Genomic DNA, 26,741 nt, shown 5'->3' with positions numbered 1-26,741 from the left:
GTCGTGTATTCAGTATACAAGTATTGTATATACAGTAGTGTTTTCATTACGACAGTAGTGTGTTCACTGTTGGTCTAGTATACATAATTGTATTCAGTATATGTTTTGTTTTGCAGTGTTTTTAGATCTTATACTTTTAACTGTGAAGTAACATTTGCTGCTGATTGATTCATTCATTTTTTCTGATATTTATCCTTGTATCCTATTCAAGAAGCTTGAGTCATTTTAATACTTTATTGAATTCAGGTTAAATTGATAATCTTGAATCCCAATTTCTGTCTTTTTCTTTTAACAAGATCACTTCAGTCATATATTTGTTGATATATGGTAATTATGTTTTCATAAAAGATGATTAGAAACAAATTATAATAACATTTTCACACTACCAATAAGTGAGAAATATTTTTTACATCGATTTTAGGTTTAAAATAAACATGACTTTAAATTCATTTTTTTTTCTTTCTGAAACAGATATAATTGATATCTTTCAGAATGTACCCATTTGTTTAATTTTACCTTGACAATTTTGACAGACTTATCAGTCCCCTCTGCCTGCATTTACAACTGTGTTTGTCATGAAACCATAAAAAAACAAATCCTATCAAATGATATTAGATTTTCCTAAGAGGTTGTAAAAATGTCAGCTTTTATACACATTATGAAGCTGTTAAAGCTTAAAGAGATGAGAAATAGTAAAATAAGATATATCATAAGTCAGCAATTTTTGTTTTGTGTCATAACATATAGTGTGTGATATAAAACTGGTTTTACCCCTCCGCATTTTGAATAACGTCATTAGCTATCTGAAACAACATATTTCTAGTGATGTTAATCTTTATTTTTTCAGAGGAGTGTATGTTAGTAGTTGAAGTATTTTAATTGTTTTCTAAGTGAAAATTGGGGATTCATTAATTTTTTATGGATTGAGAACAACTTTCATTTTAGTGGATATTTAATTTCATGGTTTTGCCAAAGTATGCTCACATTCCTATAGAAAATTTGTAAATTGTTGGACATTGGAATTCATGGTTCCAGGGTAACCACGAAATCAATGAAAATTGGTATTCAACAAACAATCATGAATCCACAGAATATGTATATTGGTGAAATGTAACACACACACAATAGAATAAAATTGAGAATGGAAATGGGGAATATGTAAGAGACAACAACCGGTCCGAGACCACAATTATTTCGTAGTGCATTTCTTTTAGAACATAAATGAAAATAAAAAAAATCCCACCTGCGCTTTCTCAGAGAAATTTTTACAGTGTGTTGTACTACTATTGGGACAAACTATTTCAAAATTATAGAAAACTTCATCGGCTCTAACTCAAAATATGAAAAATTTTAGGTTTGGAGCATCTTGAAGTCTTTTGACAGCTTCGGAAGTGCTCATTTTTAACCTTTTTCAGCTGGACCAAATTACTACTTTCGTTTAAAATTCTGGACCCAAATTTTTTTACAGTGTAATTTCATCTCCCCCCCCCCCCCCTACTTGCAATTTGAGGCATTAAACATGGAGAAATAAATTTGGAAGGGGTATAAAAATTAATGGCAAGTAACCCACTGTCAACACTAAGGACTATATTCTTGAACAACGAAAATCAAAGGACGACAATTGTGGTCACGGACCAACCCAACCAAAGAGGAGACATCAGCAAATGGTGTCTTCAATGTAGCGAGAAAATCCCTCAACTGGAGGTGGGCCTTAGCTGGCCAGTAAATAAAAATGTGTATTAGTAAACCTACCTTTATCAAATACATTAGTTGGCACATGTATAGTACTAAGGTTATAATTGATCATCTCATCATTATATTTCTTGTCTTGTACTAAATGAATATACTTGTAAGTTTTCATTGCATTCTCTACAGTTTCGTTCATTGCCTGCAGGTCATCATCACTAAGAAGTTTCTTGTTATTGAGGTAGTCAAGCTGAAATTCGGGAAGAAAATATAATTATACAAAGAGTAAAGATGAGGATAATGAAGTGAACTGTGAGAATTTATGCATCAATGAACAATCATAATTTTACAGTAATTAAACCAGAAGACATTTTGTAACAAAGGATTCAACTTGTTACTGTATCATGCTAGAGTAAAAAACATGAGCAAATTTTATACTGTTTAAAAGAGCTATGATAATTAAAAATAGCCTAAAAAGTAGAAAGTAGAACTGTGGGCTATAAAAAGTCTGAATTGCTCAACCTGCTCGTATGAATTACCCACAAACATTTGATTTAATGGTTACAATGTACAACAATCTATTAAAGTTTCCTAGCTGAAGATTTTGAACATTGGTCAATCTGAATCAATAATGTCTTAGATGGCCTAGTTTTTCTTCTGAACTGTGGAAAATGAGGACTGCATTTTGAAATAATTTTATAAATCAATCTAGCAAAGTTTGGTTTAAAAAATGACTTCAGAGTAAATATAAATGTGAAAAGTTGAAAAGCTGATAGATGCCAAATGGTGTCTATAGCTCACATGGGAAATAATTGTCATAAATCGTTTAAATCAAGTGTTAGCTGTATTGCCTTTTAAAATGTTTTGTATCTCATAAGGAATTTATTTCAAATCTACATCCGTATATTTACTTCTAGAACTCACATCAATTGTTTCTTCATAATGACTTTTAATGTTTTCTTTTTCAGCAACTTCAACCAATTTCTGTAAAAAATCATATTATATAATAATCTAAGAAATGATATAAGACTAAATCAGAGTGCATGTAGTTACACTTTCACATTAAATGTGATGAAGTGAAAAAGATCAAATTTCCACAAGCTTTTTTTAATATATATTATCTTATGAAATTTTAGCTAGAAAGAGGGGCTGTATTAATTGGAGCCTCCAACCTACTCGTTTGGTAAATGTCCTGTTTCATCTTTAATGTTACCTTGTAAAATATACTATTTGTAATAGGGTTTTAATTTTCAAATTGTAAATAGACTATTTTCATATTACCGACTTTTGACTCTGGTTTATATTATTTTTCAACAGGTTACATATGACATCCAGGTACTCGGTCAATTAAGAGCAGTCATAATAAGTAAAATGAAACATTTTTAAATCAGTGTAATTTGAGGGGAAATTTTACTATTTTCCAATGCGTTAGTCGTGTAAAGAAAATATGAAGCAGTATATTTTTTCCAAGAATTGTACAGATTAGAAGCTTGATGTTACTTCTTTACATTGCTCTAACTGGGCTTGGTACAAGGATGTCATAGGTAACCTGTCTAAAATAAATATAAACCAGAGTCAAAAGTCGGCAATATGAAAATAGTCTATTAAATAATCTGTTACATTCAAAACAATAAGTTTAGCTTCTGTTGACACCGTTTTTATAGATCTTGACAAAAAATCATCTTGTGCTTGTTTGATGGGAGTTTGACATATCAATGAAAACAAAGGATATGGTGTATTAATTCATGACACAAAATCACTACATACATTTGATAAAACAAGTTGACAGCTGTTTGCCAGAAACCTCTCCAATGGTTTCTAATGTCATATCTTAATGTTGTTGTGTTATTCTGGTAATGCTAGGTAATCTTTGTTAGTTTCTGTTTATTTTAGACTTAGAAGGATTTAGTCTAGCTATGTATTGTTGAAGACACTATGATGTTCTTTATATTTTTGTTATTATTTGAGTTGTTGGATCACTATCTCATTGAAATTTACTGCACATCTTTTTCATACATAATTGAACATTTTTGTTAGCTTCAATGTTTTAGTTCAACAGTACACACCCGTGATATCGCGGGTCCGTGACTGAATTAAAGTATATAACTATGCCTAAGCCTTATTTTAGTAATTGGTATTGTCATCTGATGAAGTCATGTCGATTATAAGATGCACAGTTTTCTCTGCTTTCAAATCTTTCTGTTTGAACCCGTCGACCTGGAACTTATCAATTATTGGAAATATTAATTATTTGGAAAACAAAAGGTCCAGGCTATCCAGGAATGGGGTATTTTTTAATCAACAGCATTGTCCTATATTAGTTATCTTAGATAGTCTTGCTGATTGCTGAATAAAGCTACAATAGGGAACAATTTGACAATGATTGAATTTAGTAGTGTCAGCCCTTTGATTATGACCCGTGTATATAGCAAAATCCTAAATACACCGTTTGGTGGTGTGCCTGTCAAATGCGGAACGTACAGATAAGGTAATAGCTAACAGGTGAATATACTATTGGTATCGGTATCGGATTAGACCCGGAACTTGTTAATTATTGGTAATATTAATTATGTGGAAAACAAAAGGGTCTGGAGTGGTGTAATTTTTAATCTACACCATTGTCCTATATTAGTTATATATAGAGTTGAATTCTTTGATTTGTCGTTTTTACCTGATGACGGCTGACAAATTGGACCTCGTAATTTTAGTATTATAGATGGTTCTCGCTTGCACTCCAAGGCTTCCCCCACCAGTAAAAACTGACTGCCTCAAAACAGCACAAAAGCGCTGAAGGTGTTGTTACACACACACAAATCAAACATGCAGGTTTTGCCTTGCAACATGCTACTGACCTGCTACTCCAGAGAAATGCTGCATATGTCATATAGATATAGGAAGATGTGGTGTACGTGCCAAAGAGACAACTCTCCATCCAAATAACAATTTAAAAAAAGTAAACCATTATAGGTCAATTTACGGCCTTCAACACAGAGCCTTGGCTAACACAGAACAACAAGCTATAAAGGGCCCCAAAACTACTAGTGTAAAACAATTCAAACGGGAAAACCAACGGTCTAATCTATATAAAATTGAACTAGAGGCTCTCAAGAGCCTGTATCGCTCACTTGACTCTACTTGGGTTTTTGAAATCATATAAAAACAGATAAAATTTGACTACAAAGTAATAACACTTGGCCAGCACCTCATAAGGAAAGGAATATTCATGCTATGTTTGATTTCATTCAATTCCTTGGTTCTCTAGAAGAAGACTTTTGTATGCATTTCCCATAGGGTTCTGTGTTAAACTAAGCCCCCCGCTGGCAGCCATCTTGGATGATGGATCAGAGACAAAGAAACAACACTTTGTCAGCATCTCATAAGGAACATTCATGCTATGTTTGGTTTCATTCCATTCAGTGGTTCTCTAAAAAATGTCATTTGTATGCAGTTCCCATACGGTCCTATGTTAAACTAAGTCCCCCGCTGGCAGCCATCTTGGATGATGGATCAGCTACAAAGTAACAACACTTGGTCAGCACCTCATAAGGAACATTTATGCCATGTTTTGTTTCATTCCATTCAGTGGTTCTCTAAAAGAAGTCATTTGTATGCAGTTCCCATAGGGTCCTATGTTAAACTAAGTCCCCCGCTGGCAGCCATCTTGGATGATGGATTGGCTACAAAGTAACAACACTTGGTCAGCACCTCATAAGAAACATTCATGCCATGTTTGGTTTCATTCCATTCAGTGGTTCTCTAGAAGAAGTCATTTGTATGCATTTCCCATAGGGTCCTTTGTTAAACTATGTCCCCCGCTGGCGGCCATCTTGGATGATGGATCGGCTACAAAGTAACAACACTTGGTCAGCACCTCATAAAGAACATTCATGCCATGTTTGGTTTCATTCCATTCAGTGGTTCTCTAGAAGAAGTCATTTGTATGCATTTCCCAAAGGGTCCTATGTTAAACTAAGTCCCCCGCTGGCTGACATCTTGGATGATGGATCGGCTACAAAGTAACAACACTTGGTCAGTACCTCATAAGGAACATTCATTCCATGTTTGGTTTCATTCCATTCAGTGGTTCTCTAGAAGAAGTCATTTGTATGCATTTCCCATAGGGTCCTATGTTAAACTAAGTCCCCCGCTGGCGGCCATCTTGGATGATGGATCAGCTACAAAGTAACAACACTTGGTCAGCACCTCATAAGGAACATTCATGCCATGTTTGGTTTCATTCCATTCATTGGTTCTCTAGAAGAAGTCATTTGTATGCATTTCCCATAGGGTCCTATGTTAAACTAAGTACGCCGCTGGCGGCCATCTTGGGTGATGGATCGGCTACAAAGTAACAACACTTGGTCAGGACCTCATAAGGAACATTCATGCCATGTTTGGTTTCATACCATTCAGTGGTTCTCTATTGGAGAATTCATTTGTATGCATTTCCCATAGGGTCCTCTGTTAAACTCAGTACCCTGCTGGCGGCCATCTTGGATGATGGATCGGCTACAAAGTAACAACACTTGGTCAGCACTTCATAAGAAACATTCATGCCATGTTTGGTTTCATTCCATTCAGTGGTTCTCTATTGGAGAATTCATTTGTATGCATTTCCCATAGGGTCCTATGTTAAACTAAGTACCCTGCTGGCGGCCATCTTGGATGATGGATCGGCTACAAAGTAACAACACTTGGTCAGCACCTCATAAGGAACATTCATGCCATGTTTGGTTTCATTCCATTCAGTGGTTCTCTAAAAGAAGTCATTTGTATGCATTTCCCATAGGGTCCTATGTTAAACTAAGTACCCCGCTGGTGGCCATCTTGGATGATGGAGCTACTACAAAGTAACAACACTTGGTCAGCACCTCATAAGGAACATTCATGCCATGTTTGGTTTCATTCCATTCAGTGGTTCTCTAAAAGAAGTCTTTTGTATGCATTTCCCATAGGGTCCTATGTTAAACTATGTCCCCCGCTGGCGGCCATCTTGGATGATGGATCGGCTACAAAGTAACACCACTTGGTCAGCACCTCATAAGGAACATTCATGCCATGTTTGGTTTCATTCCATTCAGTGGTTCTCTAGAAGAAGTTCAAAATGTAAAACGTTAACGACGACGACGACGGACGACGGACGCCAAGTGATGAGAAAAGCTCACTTGGCCTTTCGGGCCAGGTGAGCTAAATACGAGAAAAGAGAAACACGTATAAATTACATAAACAAACAACAACTACTGTACATCAGATTCCTGACTTAGGACAGGTGCAAACATTTGCAGCGGGATTAAATGTTTTAATGGATCCAAACCTTCTCCCTTTTTCTGAACCAATAGCATAACATCACAACATAGAAAAACAGACGGTAAAATATCAATTGGCAGGCTTAACTCAATCAAAAAACGTACATTAATACACTATAAACGAATAAATTTGGTCTGCGATATCTGAATGCAAATGCACAGTTAATAAAATATAAGGGACAAACATTCAAGGCCAAAAAGCAAACAAACAAGTCCAAACAAAGCCATGGCAAGTCACCACTGCGAAATATTTAACCCTTCGAAAATATTCACTTTAGAAAAATATACATAGATTGTGACACTCTTCTTTCACAAGGAATTAGATAAAACCTCCAAATTCAGACAGAACTTTGCTGTATACAGCCAAAAAAAAACCACTCCTCTTTGCAGTTGGCGAGGGTGTAACTGCTAGACAGAAGAAATCCAGGGACATACCCTAGTCAACCAAATTAAGGTGCAAGGTTGAAGGACATGAGCTATTTGACATAAAGACACTTTAGGCCTGAGGATATCTGCATTAAAATTACCAATCATCTTGTCTATCTCGTGAAATATAAAGTATAAAACAAATAGGCTAGGTAATTATCTATTCATGAAATGTAGACAGCAGGATTTTGTTTGAATTTGAGGATTTACATACACCAACCTCAACTGCTTTAATCTTTTTCTTTAACATTCTACCAATATCATTAGCAACCTCATTTACAAGGGATCTACCATCTAGCTTGATGAAATGTTGAAAATATTTATCATATTTCTGAAAATAAAAGAAAGAAAAAATTGTATGATAATAATATACCTACTAATAAAAAACATCATGAATCATGAAGAAAAGTAAGTACTAATGAAATCTGACTAAAACTTTACAGTTTCAGTCAACAATAAATAGGAAGTCAATATTCCATTAGGTATCTATATAAAATTGTGTTTATAACCGTTTACAGAATATCTTATTTAAAAAATCATATTATATACAAGATAATACATTTTAAACAAATGGGATTCACATTAACGCAACAACAATGTTGCTTAATGACAATCATTATTGAATCAACATTTCAATGCTGTTGTCACCATTGTCATGTACAAATAGTGTTTTTATGTCTTGCCTTCAAACAGGAAACATAAAAACCAAACTATAAGTCTATATATATAGGTTAAACATTGAGAATGACTGTATAACATTGAATTAATGGAGAAAACTGTGTTAATGTCTCAAAATTTCTCAGAAACTCAAGAATCTCGAAGTTTATACAGGACCACTAAATTCCCATAATTTTATTTACTTGACTAACCACTTAAAAAATACTGATTTCAATTCTGAGACCTCAACTAAAAACAGAAATAACAACCTATTCCAGACGTATACTTGATACTAGATTCTGTAAATCTATCTAGGGTTAATGATCCTAATCCAATTTACCAGGAAGTCTGATATTATCAACTATGTTCCCATCTTTATCCCATACTATTTCTCTTACTCTGATTACAGTAATTTACTAAGTAAGATATTTCCTAATACTGTAGTAATGGATGTCAAAGCCAGATTAATTTACCAAATAAATTATATTACCAATTATTTCCCACTGTAGTAATACAATCACAGGACCGCTAACGATAATATTTTTCGATTATACAAGTAAAGAGATTTTAAACAATGCATTCTGTAAATACATTACCATCAATTTTTATAATCTGTGTCGAGAAATTAATTTCCCTTTGTCAATCAACTGTCCGATGTTTACAAGATTATCAAATAAACAGTATATCCACAACCTAACAATCTTTCCGTCACACATTTAAACCTATGAATCTAGGTACAGCTCAAACAACAAAGCTGTCAGCTTTGATAACTTGTCACGATTTTTCAGAACAGCCTAAGATTCCAGTAATTATATATCTTTACAAACTGACAAGGTTTCGGATTACACTGACATGACTTATCGCAGGTTTTTCCAGAACATGGTTAAAAAAATGTCAAGATTTCATCTATGACCACTTTCAAATCTAGGTTCAATTGTGACACAAATGGCTCGAACTTGATAGTCCACTAATTCTGACCTTAATTCAGTCTTTTGGGATTTTTTACATGTTTGTATGATTTTATCCATATTTTATAAGCAAGAATTTTTAGCTGTAATAAGAATCTTGAGAGAATATAAGAAGAATGGTAGCAAATAGGAATAGGCTGCATGGCTGAAAAAAACTGCTTCTGTAAGCCTAATTTCATACCACCATGTCTTTATTCTGAGTAACTGTTTTTCACTGTAGAATAAATATGTAAATAGTGTAAAAGTGTTGATCTTTATATTTTTGTTTTGTTTATATTTGACTGGTTTAGTGAAGTGTACTTCTGTTGGGACAAATTATATCAAAATTATAGAAAAGTTTACCGGCTATAACTAAAAATATTTATCTTGAACATTACTTCCTCAGACCCTCCTTTCTCATAATATTTTCGCTATTCATTAACTTTCAAAAAGCATAAGTAGCAAATTCCTATGCATCAACTTAATCTGCATGCTCATTGAATTTATTGTCTTAAATTGAAGTCTTATAAATGTAGTTTAAGAAAAAGTTCATATAAAACCTTTAATCAAAGCATCAAATATACATCCATCTTCTAATCATTGAGATATTGATAGATTACCATTTAACTTTCAAACATAGGTTAGAGAGAGAACAAAAGAATATGTTAAAATCAATTTCTGTGCCAGATAAAAGTACAAGCTAACTGGAAATTGACTATTGCCTCTACCTTGCCAATAGAGTCATTTTTCTTCTATATAATTAGACCTAAATAACGTAAATAACAGCTTTCATCATGTTCAAGATTAATTTCCTCTCCAACTTGATCCCGGCAAATAAATGAGGAAAATCCACCAAAGCAATCGAATTAAAATCTTTAATCAAATAAATGCAGTTCTAGACATGACATCTTGTGAAAACATTTTGAATTGTTGTCTTTCAATTGACAGAATTAAATTTAGGATGAACTTCTTTTTTACATGAATTTAATATTGAACAGGACAAATATAACTCTATAATGCCTTGGCTCATTAACCTCATGGTGCATCAAGTATGTTCTTTAAGATATTTAAAACAAACACACAAATAGAAAGAAATCATTCATAGGAAAACTATAAATATAAGAGTGCATACAATGAATGTTTTTACAATCTTTATTGACTTTTAATGAAATAATCTAAGTATAGGTAAATTAGTATGGCGTTCATTATCACTGAACTAGTATATATTTGTTTAGGGGCCAGCTGAAGGACGCCTCCGGGTGCGGGAATTTCTCGCTACATTGAAGACCTGTTGGTGACCTTCTGCTGTTGTTTTTTATTTGGTCGGGTTGTTGTCTCTTTGACACATTCCCCATTTCCATTCTCAATTTTATCACATAAAGTTAACATTACACATTATCAATGAAAATAAGGTCAAGGTCAGAGGAATCAGGATGGACATCATTCCATATATCCAATATATTGTAAATTGGTATATTTTGACAGGATTTAAATATAGACACTAAAAATGCCAAACTCTATATAGTATTTTTTTTTGTTATAGTATCTAAGAAACTTGACATTAATTAACCAATGAACCATAAAAATGAGGTCAAGGTCAGATTAACCTTGTAAGTTGGTTACTTATTACTTTTTGTTTTAAGTATTTTAGAAATGGACCTAAAAAACAATTCATCATTGATAACTGATCATGAACAATGAAAAAAAAATCAAATGGTCCGTTAAATGCTTTACCCTTTAATGATTCAATTGTATCTACAAAGTTTTGGTAAATAGGATGTTGAAGAGCAATGAATGTGAAAACATATAAAAATAAGATGTAGTATGATTGCAAAGAGACAACTCTACACCAGAGACGAACTGCTTATATCAATGTTCATACCAAATTCAGGGCACTCTGATCGGTATTGCTTAAAGAAATGTGAATATGCACATCACTGCTAGTTCAAAATTGCCCATATCAGTGGTTTTAGAGTTATTTTTGTAAGCCCCTTTTCTTTCATTTACCTCGGATAACGTGATTATAAGAAGAGAAATGAGTTTCTGCAGAAAACCTCCAGGAAATGTTTTATAAAGACACAGCAGTCTTTAGTTATTTCATTATAATTATGAGAGAGACAAAAGCAGACTTCCATTCAAAAAAAAAAAAAAAAATTTCAACCGTTCAAATAACAAAGAGACTTAGTTAAACCAACAAGGAAGTCCTTAATTTACATGAGAACACAATAACTATAGAAGAACCAGACGTAGAAAATACAATAACTTGAAATCAAACAGGAAAAAATAATATTATTTCTACTTCTATTTTGTAAGACTGGATTCAAATCAGGAAGTCATCTATCCACTGGGAAATTTTCTTCATTCAAATGCAGCAGCACTATAACTGGAGGCATCTGTTAGTTAATCATTAGGCAAGACAATCATAGGTAATGACCCCAGTGTCTGTATCTGACAATCAATAGTCAGGACAACAAATAAAGCTTGAGACACGATCATAGAGTAACCTTTGATTCTCTCTTCGAAGTTAAAACAAATGTCAACACAAGTGACAGCTGATAAGGACGTCACTGTTTATTCTCTTATTCAGGAATGACAAGCTGTCCAATAGTCTTTGTGATTTTATATTTTTACGATTTTGTAGGACAACCATGAAGACCAGTCTGTGATACTTAAGTCATTAAGGGAACCGTCACTGAAATGTCTTGCCTGCTTTACTGATCATGATGACAAGAATAAAAGGTTATTCAACAAGTTTTTCATAAAATCAATCATGTGCATGAGGTCAAGGTCAGAAAATTGTTAACTATTGTGTTTTCTATAATAAGGTCTTTCCACTTTTCTGTGGAAAGACCTATTGTATTTGTTCTGATTATTAGGTCTTTCCTCTTCCACTTTTCCGTGGAAAGACCTGTTGGTTTTTTTCTGATTATTTTTTTTTCCTTCCGCCAAATTATTTTCCTTCGCTGTATTTCTAATTTGTTTCGCAAGATGTCTCTTAGATATTTGGAATATGATATCGAACAGTTTATACGCTTTTGAAACTGACCCTGCTTAACCTAATACTTTCCCATATAAGAGTTATCTCCCCGAAAACTGTTTTTCTTTTGATCTCTAAGGCTTTGCAACCTTATAAGAAACCGACAAAATTGATTTTTCCAAATTGCTCGTTATATCCTCCGGATGTTCTGTTTAATTTTGACTGAAGCCGTATAGAGATTCCATATGAGAGTTATTTCCCCTTTTGTATTTGATATAAGTGAAATGTACTTTAAACTGGAAAACCATAAGTGATAGAGGCCTAGGGTCTTTTGATTTGAAGTCCCTGGTTCAAAAAAATGAAAATGAGGTCAAGGTCAAAGGTCAAGGTCATGTTCAAAATTTTATTTTGGCTTGTGATCTCTTATTTTCAGAAGTCATATAAGATATCAACAAAATATTTTCACACAACTGTTAGTTGCTACATGTCGTAAGACATAAATTTTAGTTAAAAGGGTACGTAGACATTTGATGCAAGTTTTTCCCCCTTTTATATCCAATATCAGTTGTATGCTAATTAATATAACTCATTAACAGTACAAATGTATAAAGTTGAGGCCTATAGTTGTTTGATTAGAGGTCCTTGGTCTATGACCTTGGAATTGAGCTCAAGGTCATATGTTAATTTAATGTTCTAGATTTTGACCTCTGCTTTTACTCCATAAGTATACATGATAAAGCCATGGGACTTTTTGCATTAGGTTGCAAGCAATGTGACCTTGAAAAACCTAACCGGAAGTGACCTTTTGTAAACTAGAAATAGCTATTTTTTGTACTAAATTAATGTAAAAGTATATAGAACCATATATTTTTAGAATCAGTGTCATGTTAACTGTCAAACAATACCGGAAGAAACATCTTTTAAACCAGAAGTTAAAAATTATCTCCCTTATTTATATCTTTTTGTATAGAAACCTTATATTTTTGCAATCAGCATACAATAAGCTGTCATTTGACGCTGATATTTAAAATCAAATTCTAATATTTTCATTTTAAGATCCTTACTGGTGGAAAGACCTTCAATTGGTCTTTAATTATAATTACTTTATTTTTTTTCTTCCGCCAAATTTTGTTCTTGCGATAAATGTTTGTTTCGCAATATGTCGCTTAAATATTTCTCATATTGTAGTGTATTGTTAGTGCGCTTTTAAGTTTTACCCTGCTAAGCCGAACCATTTTCTTTGTAAGAGTTATCTCCCTATTCACTGTTTATCATCAGTGTACATCTCCTTTGTAACAAAAAAAGATATCGACAAAATTCTTTTTACAATTTGTTCGTTACATCCTCAGGAATTTTTGGATTATTTGGATCGAAGCGATTTAATGAAATTTTATAGGCGTTATCTACCTTTAAAAAAAATTGTCGGTATGTGTTTTCAACTCATCAACCATTAACCATAAAATCCTGGAATGATTTTATTTGAGGCCCCTAGGTCCTAATTTAGAAAATTTGGTCAAGGTCAAAGGTCAAGTTCTAAATTTTGACTTTTCCTTGTTTTGAGATTTTCTCCGACACTTTTAAAGATATACATTAAAGAACAAGCGCAAAATGTTTGCTTTATTGTAATGAAGATATGTTACATTTGGTCTGATACAATTAAAAGGCATCTAATAGGAGTTCGTGCCCCTGAAATGTCTTAATATAAGGTTATTTGATTATAACTTCAACTAAGTTCATCATTAAAGCCATAATACCTTGTACAAAAGGTTAGGTGACATATGACCTTCAAAAATGACAACTGGAAGTGACCTTGAGAAAACTGGAAGTAACTATTTTTGCACTTTTTTCTTATCAAAGTACTCAGAATCCATATATTTTGTAATTTAAATACATTTTCTTATCACTAAGACAAGAAATGACTTTCTGTAAACCAGAAGTGGTCAATAATATCTTGTTTTACAGGCAAAAGTATATAGAAACTATATATTCTTGGAATCAGTGTGAAAGAAGCTATCATATGAGACCAGAAGTAACTTTTACTTAACCAGAAGTAACATTTACTTAACCGAAAGTAGCATATGATCTCCTTTCGTTCACTTTCAAGCATATTAAAACCATTATTTATTGCATTAGTCTGAAGAAACTAGCTTCTTTTCAAAATTTCTTTGATGTGGAAAGACCTTCAATTGTTCTCTGAACAATTGGTTTTTAATTTTGTTTATATTATTTTCAGCTACATATTACTGGTGGGTTTTGTTTATAGATTAGTAAAGACATTAGATTAGACATTAGACTTTGTGTTGAAGCCAAATATAGTCATTTAACAAAAAATCCTACCAGACAAACAGGCATACCATAAAATCTTCAATGCACCAAAAATAGAGGACCTATTGCTCCTGAGAAACAGACCTTTCAATGAAAACTTAACATTGACCAGTGAACAATGAAAATGAAGTTAAGGTCAGATAAACTCTGCCAGCCAGACAGACATGTACACCTTGCTATTTGTTCATATACCAACTATAGTTTACCTATGGTTACAAATTTACAGTATCTGACAAACATAATTCACCATAAAAAACATAGCATCTGTTTTTACACATAAATCATGATTAGGTCACATTAAATGAAACAGGCCAGACAGACATAAACACCTTATAATCTTTCCATACACCATATAAAGTTGACCTAGTGCTGATATTGCCTGATATATTCCATTGACTACAAACATTTAACCTTGAATTACCAGATCCATAAAATGAGTAGAGGTCAGGTGAATTTTTCGGAACAATTAAGTTTTAAAAAATTAGTATAAAAAGAAGATGTGGTATGATTGCCAATGAGACAACTCACCACAAGAGACCAAATGACACAGAAATGAACAACTATAGGTCACCATACTGCCTTCAACAATGAGCAATGCCCATATGGCATAAAGGCCCTGAAATGACAATGTAAAACAATTCAAACAAGAAAACTAACAGCCTAATTTATGTACAAACCAGATGCTCCGCAGGGTGCAGCTTTATACGACCGCAGAGGTCGAACCCTGAATGGTTGGGGCTAGTATGGACACAACATTCAAGCTGGATACAGCTCTGAATTTGGATTGTGATTAAATAGTTGACATAGCATAGGTTTCTGACACAGAATGAATGTGGTCTAATGAACTAAATTTTGTTTTTGCTTTTGAGCAATTCACTATGCTGTTGAATATTAATCCTCTCAAAAAAAAAAATATTTGAAGAAATTTTCTTTTTAATTTCTGAAATCTGAAATGAGAAAAATTGATCCCCCCTCCACCCCCAATTTTTTTTTTCACCTCCCTCTTTCCCTTATTCCAAAAATATTTCTAATGGAGTTTGCAACAATAACAACTCACTTAAATACATCATAAGATATTAAAATATAAAATGTCATACAGTCATGGTTAAAATTAATATTAATAAATAGCATCTTCTAAAAAAATAAATTGGGACTATCCAAAGGGACACAGATGATGCCCCCACTACCATATAAAGTTATAAAGGGATATAACTCAAGAACTGTAAAAGTGAAGCTGCCAAAAATTGAACTTAAACTGAGTTTAGAGGTAATAAGCATTACAAATTAAATTGATACAAACTTGAGTTAAGAGAATAGAAACTAAAAAATTCTTCAATTTTTCCATTTGTAAAGGGGCATAACCCTAGAATGGTAATCAAAGTGCTTGTAATCATTGAATGGTAAAGACTGCTTTAATTTATCTAATAAGTTGGTAGTAGGTAGTAAAGTGAATATTGCATTGTATATTGTATATAGCATTGATTTAAGATGATTCAACTACTATTCTGGACAAAGAAAGATAACTCCAATTTTCAAAGAAAATTTCATAAAACATTGGTTTTAGGTGATTCAACAACCATTCTGGACAAAGAAAGATAACTCCAATTTATTGTCTTGAAACTACAAAAATGTTTGTTTTTTGTACCTTTTTGGCCCTCTATTCCTAGACTGTTTGCCCCATAACCCTTAAAATATATTCCAACCTTCTACTTATGGTATTAAACATTGTGGTACAATTTCAGAACAATTGAAATACTTATACACAACTTTTTGTACCGACACTAGATAAATACTTGTTTTGGGTCCCTTTGGGCCCTAATTACTAAACCTTAGGGACCATAACCCCCAAAGTCAATCCAAAGCTTACTTTTGTGGTTATAAACATTGTGTTTAAATTTTATTGATTTCTATTTACTTATAATAAAGTTATTATCCGGAAACCATCCGTCTTTGGATGATGCTGACGACGACGACATGATACCAATATACGACCGCAAAATTTTTTGCGGTTGTATAAAAAATGAACGAAAAACAAATATGTAACACATAAACAACAATAATTAACCATTAATGCTTGAATTTGCAGATTTTAACAAAGAAAGCAATTGGGCTATATGCATTTGTGGTTTTATTCCATAACAGAAAGAAACTTTGTAACTTAACACATCAGAACACAAGGTATATAGCAGAAGGTCTAAAATATATATAGCATTAACAAAAAGATTACGGTATGCTGCTGTTCCCAGATCGTAATCTCTGATGTCTGCAATATGCACTTTCATATTTTTGTGAGACAAAATTTGGTTGATTATATAGGGAATCACTGAAGCATGACTTGAGCCCCCCCCCCCCCTTTAGGTCAAGTTCTGGATCCACCACTGAGACACACACACAAAGAAGGAAAACATGACTGAATAGTTTTGTTAAATCTAATAATACAAGAAATAAAGGTTTTCTTTGACTTTATTGTTAGCTAGGTAGCTTTTTGCTTAAGAATTTTCTGCATAGAGAACTAAATTATTTCTTATTTGTTAAAACATATTCATTTAAATTAATGTTATTTAATTTAAGCTGCTACATAATAGTTCTGTATCATCTTTAAATAATCAATTCTAAATCTATTTGATTTATAATTTATCCCTATTAATTTCATTATAGATTTTTTACATCTATGGATTATGTAAGAGAATTAACCAAGTTTAAGCTATTATACGCTGTAAGTTTTCTGAAGAGGAGAAATATAATTTTTGCAATCTAAAAAGCTAATGACAGCATAATTCTATTTTCTCTGTGTATAAAATTATTTTTAATATTGGAAACTCATGTTTAAGTAACAGCAAGCCGGTACATAATATGTGTGAAGATTACCTAGTCAAATAGCTGTCAACTCACAGTGTTTATACACACAATAGACTATTTTCATATTACCGACGTTTGACTCTGGTTTATATTATTTTTCAACAGGTTACCTACGATATCCTGGTACTAGGTTAATTAAGAGCAACGTAAAGAAGTAACATCAAACATTAAATCGGTGTGATTTGAAAGGAAATTTTACTATTTTCCAATGAGTTTGTAGTATAAAGAAAATATGAAGCAGTATATTTTCCCCAAGAATTGTACCGATTAAATGTTTGATATTACTTCTTTACGTTGCTCTTTATTGATCGAGTACCAGGATGTCGTAGGTAACCTGTCGAAAAATAATATAACCCAGATTCAAAAGTCGGTAATATGAAAAAAGTCTATTACTCATGATGAAACATGTTTTGGGATCAATTTGGAAAAGCATATGCTTTTTTACCAATTTCTATCAATTTTCAATTAAATCCTTAAATGATGTTTTTCAAAATTGTGTAATTTTTTTTTCCAACAAAAACAAAATTGTTGCCACAAATGTTTCCCCAAAACCTAAAATAACACCCTCCATTCACAGAAATTTTAAGATTGTGCAAAAAAAGTCAATGAAATAAGGTTTAGGCAATCTTGAATTATTATGCTGATGCTTGAACAGAAGGACAGACAGTGTGATTACTATATGACTAGATGGCAGGGCATAAATATAGGCTGACATAAATTGGAAGAGGGCAATTGTTTTCAATGAACCTAGGATGTGATAAAATCTGTTGCATTTTTTTTTTAAATGTGATGGCTATAAACCATTTCTGATGTACAGTTACTTAGTGAGAGGCCTTAACCATCACATGCAGCCAGGATTGATGACAGACATTGATATCATCAATTCAAATCATTTTCCTATAACTTAGATGCAATTAGGTCCACATTAGTTTTTCAAATTGTCATTAAAATCTGGTGTTTTTTTGTAGAGAGGCTAGTTGTTGCTATTAATAGTAACACCAACCATGTTATTTAGGTATAATACACCATTGGAATGATTATTGCAAATGTTTGTCCAGATTTACCTAGTAATTAAGAAAGGACAGTTAATTATTACTTAAAAAAATCAAATTAGAATTTCTAAATAATTGAGAGGCAATGCAAATAAAATAGAAAAAAGAAAACAGTTGATCTTGCATAATCAAGCACTAAGCTCTCTAAAGTTATGACTGAAATATTAATATTTCTTCTGGAAATATTTCTTTCTCACACTGCGAAATAAGGTAAGCATAAAACCCAAGTAGTATTACTAATGTGTTTTAGAATGCAAGATGTTGGGTAATTGTTTATTCTTTTCAACTAATTTTCAATTAGCTAATTATAGCAGAAATTGAAGCTGGCATAGTCAATATACCTGGTTTTAAGTGACAGAATATGGGATTGAAATCTGTCAGTTCTAACTACTCGACATCAGAATCATGCAGCTGCATATCAAATTTTAATTATTTAAGAGACACATTCTTCATTATTGTCCTATTTTTAAATGTCATTTGCTATAAAGTGTCAGTCAATATGCTTGTAAAATATTATCTAACTATTTGATTAAGACTTCCCAAGAGAAATAAAATCCACACATATTTGTTAATGCATATTATTTTCCAATCATTTGACAAGTTGAACGAAAAACAACCCGAAAATACAGTATATTTTTTTATCCACATCCGTTGGGGGATATATAGATATCTTATTTGCAATCATACCCCAATTGTCTTATTTTTACATAACTAGAGGCTCTCAAGAGCCTGTGTCGCTCACCTTGGTCTATGTGCATATTAAACAATGGACACAGATAAATTCATGATATAATTGTGTTTTGGTGATGGTGATGTGTTTGTAGATCTTACTTTACTGAACATTCTTGTTGCTACAATTATCTTTATCTATAATGAACTTGGCCCAGTAATTACAGTGGAAAATATTTTCTAAAAATTTACAAAAATTTATGAAAAATGCTAAAAATTAACTATAAACGGCAATAACCCCTTAAGGAGTCAATTGACTATTTTGGTCATGTTGACTTATTTGTAAATCAAACTTTGCCATGACAATTGTGGCCAAGTTTGGTTTAATTTAGTTTCAGAGGAGAAGATTTTTGTAAAAGATTACTAAGATTTACGAAAAAATGGTTAAAATTTGACTATAAAGGGAAATAACTCCTAAAGAGGTCAGCTGACCATTTCCTTTGCATTGAGGTATTTGTAAATCTTACTTTGCTGAACATTATTGCTGTTTACAGTTTATCTCTATCTATAATAATATTCAACATAATAACCAAAAACAGCAAAATTTCCTTAAAAATACCAATTCAGGGGCAGCAACCCAACAACAGGTTGTCGGATTCATCTGAAAATTTCAGGACAGATAGATCTTGACCTGATAAACACTTTTAACCCGTCAGATTTGCTCTAAATGCTTTGATTTTTGAGTTATAAGCCAAAAACTGCATTTTACCCCTATGTTCTATTTTTAGCCATGGTGGCCATCTTGGTTACTTGGCCGGGTCACGCCACACATTTTTTAAACTAGATACCCCAAAGATGACTGTGGCCAAGTTTGGATTAATTTGGCACAGTAGTTTCAGAGGAGAAGATTTTTGTAAAAGATTTCTAAGATTTACGAAAAATGGTTAAAAATTGACTATAAAGGTCAATAACTTCTAAAGGGGTCAATTGACCATTTTGGTCATGTTGACTTATTTGTAAATCTAACTTTGCTGAACATTATTGCTGTTTACAGTTTATCTCTATCTATAATAATATTCAAGATAATAACCAAAAACAGCAAAAATTCCCTAAAATTACCAATTCAGGGGCAGCAACCCAACAATGGGTTGTCGGATTCATCTGAAAATTTGAGGGCAGAAAGATCTTGACCTGATAAACAATTTAACCCCATGTCAGATTTGCTCTAAATGCTTTGGTTTTTGAGTTATAAGCTAAAAACTGCATTTTACCCCTATGTTCTATTTTTAGCCATGGCGGCCATCTTGGTTGGTTGGCCGGGTCACGCCACACATTTTTTAAACTAGATACCCCAATGATGATTGTGGCCAAGTTTGGATTAATTTGGCCCAGTAGTTTCAGAGGAGAAGATTTTTGTAAAAGTTAACGACGACGGACGACGACGACGACGACGACGACGACGACGACGACGACGGACGACGGACGACGGACGACGGACGCCAAGTGATGGGAAAAGCTCACTTGGCCCTTTGGGCCAGGTGAGCTAAAAATGCGGAAGTATTACAACATAATAAGGAGGGTAACATGACATTTAAGACCTGATCGAAAAACCATAGTTATAATTAGGAGTATTCATAGAACATACATAAATGTTTAGTTTTCCTATCTTTTTTTAGTGTCTATTAATGGTGTAAGGGACCAGCTGAAGACCACCTCCAGGTGCAGGAATTACATCAATGTATTGTAGACCCTTGGTGGCCTTTTGCTGTTATCTGCCCTTTGGTCGGGTTGCTGTCTCTCTGACACATTCCCCATTTCCATTCTCAATTTATTGTATTCATAAGAAAATCTATAGTTTGTTGCTATTTTGACAACAAATAAAGTTTCATGAATGTCATTTGTAAGATGAAGGGTATTGGTCCATCATTCTATAAATAGAATTAGTTGAGTAAACTGATGGAACAATTGATATGTCCTATCAGACAAAATTGTTAACAAGTCTTCCAACATCTCAGTGATAAGTAGTTTGTTACATTTATAAGTCCAATTCAAAACTGGTTTGAAGAAAAATAATCATTCAAGGGCTTTTACAGCAATACAGAATTGTCTATGTTAGTTCCATATATATTCATTAGACATAGAGACAAACAAATCAGCATGACTGCTATGCTGATGATGTTGCTGGGTAGATATTAAAATTGTTTTTTGGCCTGGTTTAATACAAAAAATCTATGGATTATGAGTACCTGTTATATACAAAAAAAAATCTACGTACCTGTTCTAAGAATTTATAAGAGGTAAAGTCATAAACCATCTGATTCATCTTATCTCCAAATACTTTCACAACAGCTTTCATTCTGAAAAGAAACAAGATTCAAATATAATGATGTTATCAAACATTTCACTGGATTAAACTTGAAAAAACTAAATAATGTCCTCTATAATACTTCAATATGAAATTTTTAAGTTCTAACAAGAGAAGAAAATTCTGACAAAGTTTGCATATATGTAGGACTCAAATCTATGGTGGGTTCCAAATCTATGGCAGATTCCTAATCTATGGTAAATGTGACGTCATGCCATCCCAAATCTATGGCAGATTTTTTACAATCCTAATCTATGGCAAGTTTTGTAGTTTCCTTATCTATGGCGGATTTTTGTTGTTTCCAAATCTATGGCGAATTTTGAGCAAATGGAAAACAATGCAGTACATATATGATCAACGATTTGTCTGAAACCAGTGGAAAAGTACGACATGTCTATAAACATTTGTGAAATAATGGTCAACCAAATCGTGATGATAACCAATTTTTTTTTTTGTAAATGATGGAATTCCTCAATACAGACTTCAGGCTTGAAATGTTGTGCCCCGTAAAAATTAAAAAAATAAATGTAATCATGATACATATATGTAACCCATTCCTGAGACCAACTAGTAAGTCCCTGAACAAAAAAGTTTAAAAAAAAATTAAAAAACAACAGTTTTCAAATAATATTTATTTTATCGTTAATACATCTTTTTAAATCAAATAGATATCCGTTAATTTCATCTTTCACTTAATAAACTTTTCCAACGGCAGATAGTAAAATATTTACTATAACTCCTTTTTTAATAATCCAGTACCAAAAAAAGTAGTTCCCTAGCTTGTTCATTGCGGGTTTTGGCTGGTACAGCACATTTGGACCCTCTTCCGAATAATAGGTCACATCTTCCTTTAAACCATCTGCAAATTGTTGGCCAGGATATTACCTTCATCTGGAATCGTGTTCAAATCTATGAGCTTCGCAATCGTTTGTGGTGGCGACCATGTAATATTGCGTTATTCCATTGTGACGCAATTTAAAGATCTGCCATAGATTTGGAGAAAACAAAAATCTGCCATAGATTTGAGTTGTTTGGCGTTTGTAACGTCACATTTGCCATAGATTAGGAATCTGCCATAGATTTGGAACCCGCCATAGATTTGAGTCCTACATATATGATAGCTAATTTGCTTTTATAAATCACCTCAAGTTTCAAACATTTTTATCAAATCAGTAAAAATAGCATTTGGTTGCCATGTAATAATGATCTTTTAAGTTCTATTATCATTCCTGCCAAGTTTGTTAAAAATTGGCAAAGACATTCAGGTTGAAGATTGATATCAGGTTAATTGACAAGGCAACATAAGTCAAGTAATGGCAAAAGCTTACATGGCTTATCATTGACTGAAATTTAAACTTGGTACACTTTTAGAGATCTAAGATTTCTAATTGTCAAAACAAAAGCTGGAAAATTGAAGAACATGTTTTTTGTCAGGTTTTCCTTTAAATTTTCCCTAAAAATAAGGTGATTTCATCAAATTCTGCCCAATTTAGTAATATATAAACAATTCATTCAAGAGAGGCAAAATATACAGAAGGGTCACAATCAAACTTAGTAGTTGAAAATAAACATACATCAACCATAGCAAAAAACAAAAAACACCCAACATGGATAACTCTTACTAGGACTGAGCAACATGAACCCAATAAAGTTCCTGCTACTTTCTATGTATGAGACTCATTCATCATCATGTATTCTAACATGATAAAATTTAAACCAGAAAACAAAATAAGGAGAAGAAATAAATTTATATATATAGAAGATCTTCATTTCTCTCATTTTATTTGTACTCAATATTATAAATCCAGTTAACTAATATTTATGACCCATTATTACATTTTTCAAAACAAGTACATAAAGTATGACGTCAAACATAATTTCTGCTCCTTTAGAGACATTTACTTCCTCAGGTGGCAACAATAAAACAAACTAATAGTTTTCATTACTCAAAGTGAGGCTGATCGGAAGCCTTTCATCTGTAGTAATGAAATCTAAAACCTTATCTTTCTTTTTACAAATTAATAAAAAAAAAAGAAGGTTTTCAATAGAAAGTATAATCCATCAAGGCATCAGCTTTAATTTATTTACACAACAAAGACAACTTAATCTAATTCATCATTGATAACAATGCTCACTTTCTGTAAAATGTCTTATTATAACTGTATCGATCTAATTTATCAAAAGAAAAAAAGAAAATATTTTCCATAAACCGGAAATGGAACAAGAGTCACATCCTCACAATTTTCTTCAAAATTCTTAAGTAAAGAATAAGATATTTTAGAGTTCAATTACTCAGGTTCTTTCTTCAAATATTCTGAAAAGCCTTACAACTTAATACTTCCAGAGATGAAAGCCATTACTGAATTAATTTTATTATAATATAAACGAAAGGATTCAGACTCTTACTTCATGACTCAAAATAACTTACACATGCTTATAAACAGACCAAAAACAAAGAAAAAGCACTTTTATCTACTGTAAAGTATTGCATGCATTTATTATTGTACATTTTGCAGAATGAATGAAAATGTGAGATTAATTATTGCTAATCCAGGAAAGTCAGCATACAGTAATACTTTTTTGTGTCAGAAATATAAAAGCAAGTTCATATTATAGCAATATACTCTTTTAGCAACATTACATCCGCATTTATGTTAAAGTACTGTAAATTCAGAAAATTATGTTATCTTTTCACTATTGCAGAAAATTGCAAAAGAGTAAATTTTTGTAAAACTAAAAATTCCATTTTATATTTTGATAACAACAACAACAACAACAAAAAATACTTTATTTTAAGAAGGTTACACAGTTAGCTATATAACTAATCTTCACTGAGGCCCTCATCATGAGAAATCAAACAAAATGCAAACATATACATTGCATACATTAGTATAAAAAGTCAAGTATGATAATAATGTTCAATACAATTTGATAAAATAAGATGAAAAAATAAACATGATGACATAATCAGTTTTAAATATTATTTATACAGCTAGGTTGATTTCAATAAATGATCTGTTATTTTGTATTTGAAAGAATTAACATTTGTAATATTTCTTCACAGTATTGGCAAATTATTCCACAAGAATGGTCCAGAATACATAAACGATTTTTTGAACAATTCTGTTTTTGGTTTAGGGAGTATGAGGTTTCCTTGAACAGCATTTCTCAAGGGGATTTCTGTCTGTAACATAATGAAACTTGTAAGTAGCATTAATTGTATGCAGCATTTCCTGAAAAGATATCATTTTTGTCTATTGTTCCTAAATTACAATTAGAAATGCACACAAAAAAAAATACATTTTTTTCACTGTAATAACACAGTATTTATAGTGATCCCCTATATAATCAACCAAATTTTTCCCACGAAAGGGGGGGCCGGGCCCCCCAGGCCCCCCCCCCTGGATCCGCCTATGCGTCTATTAAATATGTAACTTTGTAATGTTACAATAGTTAACCCACTAATTGTTTAACCTCGTAATAACGCAGCAGTGTGTTTAAGACACTCCTATCTTTTTCAATTCTTGAAATAATAAAAAGGATCTTAATAATATAAACAAGAAGTATGCATTAGTTTCATTATTTTATTCTATAAGCAATACAGGTATACAAATTATACAACAACTCAATTAATTTTTAATATCAAACAAGTGAAACTGCGAGCTACTGCTCACTGATGATACCCCCGCCGCAAGTGGATAATATTAATAGTGTAAAAATATGCAAGTGTTCGGTAAACAGGAAGTTGTCGAGTGATGAATCTGAAAACGCATCACACGGTATAACTGACTTATAAAAATCCTGAAACCAAATTTCAGAAATCCTTGTATTGTAGTTCCTGAGAAAAATGTGACGAAAATTTTCAACTTGGCTATCATGTGTAAAATCAGACAAGTGTTCGGTAAACAGGAAGTTGTCAAGTGATGAATCTGAAAACGCATCACACGGTATGGCTGACATATATAAATGTTGATAACAAATTACAGAAAGGGTGGATGTGTAGTTCCTGAGAAAAATGTGACGAAAGTTTCATGGGACGGACTGACTGACGAACTGATGGACGGACGGACTGATGGACGGACTGACGGACGGACTGACAGACAGAGGTAAAACAGTATACCCCCCCTTTTCTAAAGCGGGGGTATAATTAATCTCATAAAATGTTGGTTTCATAGGCATGGATTTTTAATAAAGATAATTATTTTTTTCATGATATCAGAAATGTTTAAATCTTTATGTTGTTTCCAGAGGATTGGATTTATTAAAAACAGGGTTGGGAAATTAACTATTGCTATTTTACAGTACGGTAAATTTGCATAATATAAAAAATCTCCAGGAAATGCACTAAGGGTCCTCTATGAACTAGAAAATCGAAGTATAACATAAACTGTGAATAAATGAGGGGGGGCAAGGGGTTTAACTGTTATGCTGTTATGGGACATTTTAATTCTTTGTTATCTGTTATTCTGAAAATATATTTACTGTTAGCTGTTATTGTCTTATTCTTTGTTAGCTGTTATAGGACTATTATCTATTTTGTTATCTGTTATTGTGAGAATCTATTTGCTGTTATTGAAAATTGGAATGTTAGCATTTGACAGCCAGTCTTCCGTAGAAATTGAAGATAATTGAAAATTGTGATTTGAATGGATAATAGTCTCATTGGCACGCTTTAAGCCTTACCACATCTTCTTACAATGTATATCTATTGGGGTCTTTCTACTGGTAATATCGGGTGGCCCTGTATTTGCAGAAGAATTTCAGTAACATACATCACATAAACATATAAAATTAATTGGACCCAGGACCATTCCAGTATATATTATTATTATCCTTTGTAATAAATTCCATTGTCTGTGAACATGTAGCATTTTGTACAAATTATAATTCACTTATTACTTGTACAATAACTTATAGTATGGATTTTGTTATAAAAAAAGCATTGGTACACCCTATAGATTTTTTTATTCAATGACCACAAAATAATATTTATGTAAATTAATGTACTATTACACCACTGTCCCTGTTTAGGGGAGGATTCAGACACCAACTAGCATGCTAAAGTTGACGCAGTCACATTCTGTATGTGCCTATTTCCAAGTCAGGAGCCAGGATTCAGTGGTTGTAGCTAGTTTGTTACTGTGTTACTAAGTTTCTCGTTCACTATTTTGTGGATAAATTAGGCAGTTAGTTTTCTCCTTTGAATTGTTTTACATTACTAAGTGGTATGGGTTTGAATTATGGCTTTGGGAATTATACAACATCTTTTTCTTTTAGCATTTATATTATAAGTGCTACTCCCTCTCTTTTCATTTACATGAAACCCTGACTGACAGACCACCATATTTTAAAAACTTTTTTACTGCTTCACATGGCAAAAATTGAAGCTCAGAAACCAATGATGCAAATACAGATGTGTCTTCAGTTTAATTTTTCGACAAATACCCTTTTTAAAGTCCTACAGCTTCTCCA

The 26,741-nt window shown here is 32.5% G+C and overlaps 1 protein-coding gene across 3 annotated transcripts in view; it reads right to left on the bottom strand.

Moving 5' to 3' along the window:
- Positions 1-26,741, bottom strand: part of LOC143073833 (voltage-dependent calcium channel subunit alpha-2/delta-3-like) — a 127,015-nt gene that overhangs the window by 40,604 nt on the left and 59,670 nt on the right. For all 3 annotated transcript variants that reach the window (XM_076249568.1, XM_076249569.1, XM_076249567.1), the window contains 4 exons: positions 21,180-21,261; positions 7,639-7,749; positions 2,611-2,670; positions 1,753-1,936 (listed from right to left, as the gene is read on the bottom strand). In XM_076249568.1, coding sequence (XP_076105683.1) covers positions 1,753-1,936; positions 2,611-2,670; positions 7,639-7,749; positions 21,180-21,261 — 437 coding nt within the window. The remainder of the gene's footprint in view (positions 1-1,752; positions 1,937-2,610; positions 2,671-7,638; positions 7,750-21,179; positions 21,262-26,741) is intronic.

The sequence above is a fragment of the Mytilus galloprovincialis genome, chromosome 1 (assembly GCF_965363235.1).
Source record: "Mytilus galloprovincialis chromosome 1, xbMytGall1.hap1.1, whole genome shotgun sequence".
Classification (NCBI taxonomy): Eukaryota; Metazoa; Mollusca; class Bivalvia; order Mytilida; family Mytilidae; genus Mytilus; species Mytilus galloprovincialis.
Note: the sequence above shows the minus strand (reverse complement) of the source record. Positions and strands in the feature narration are given on the sequence as shown.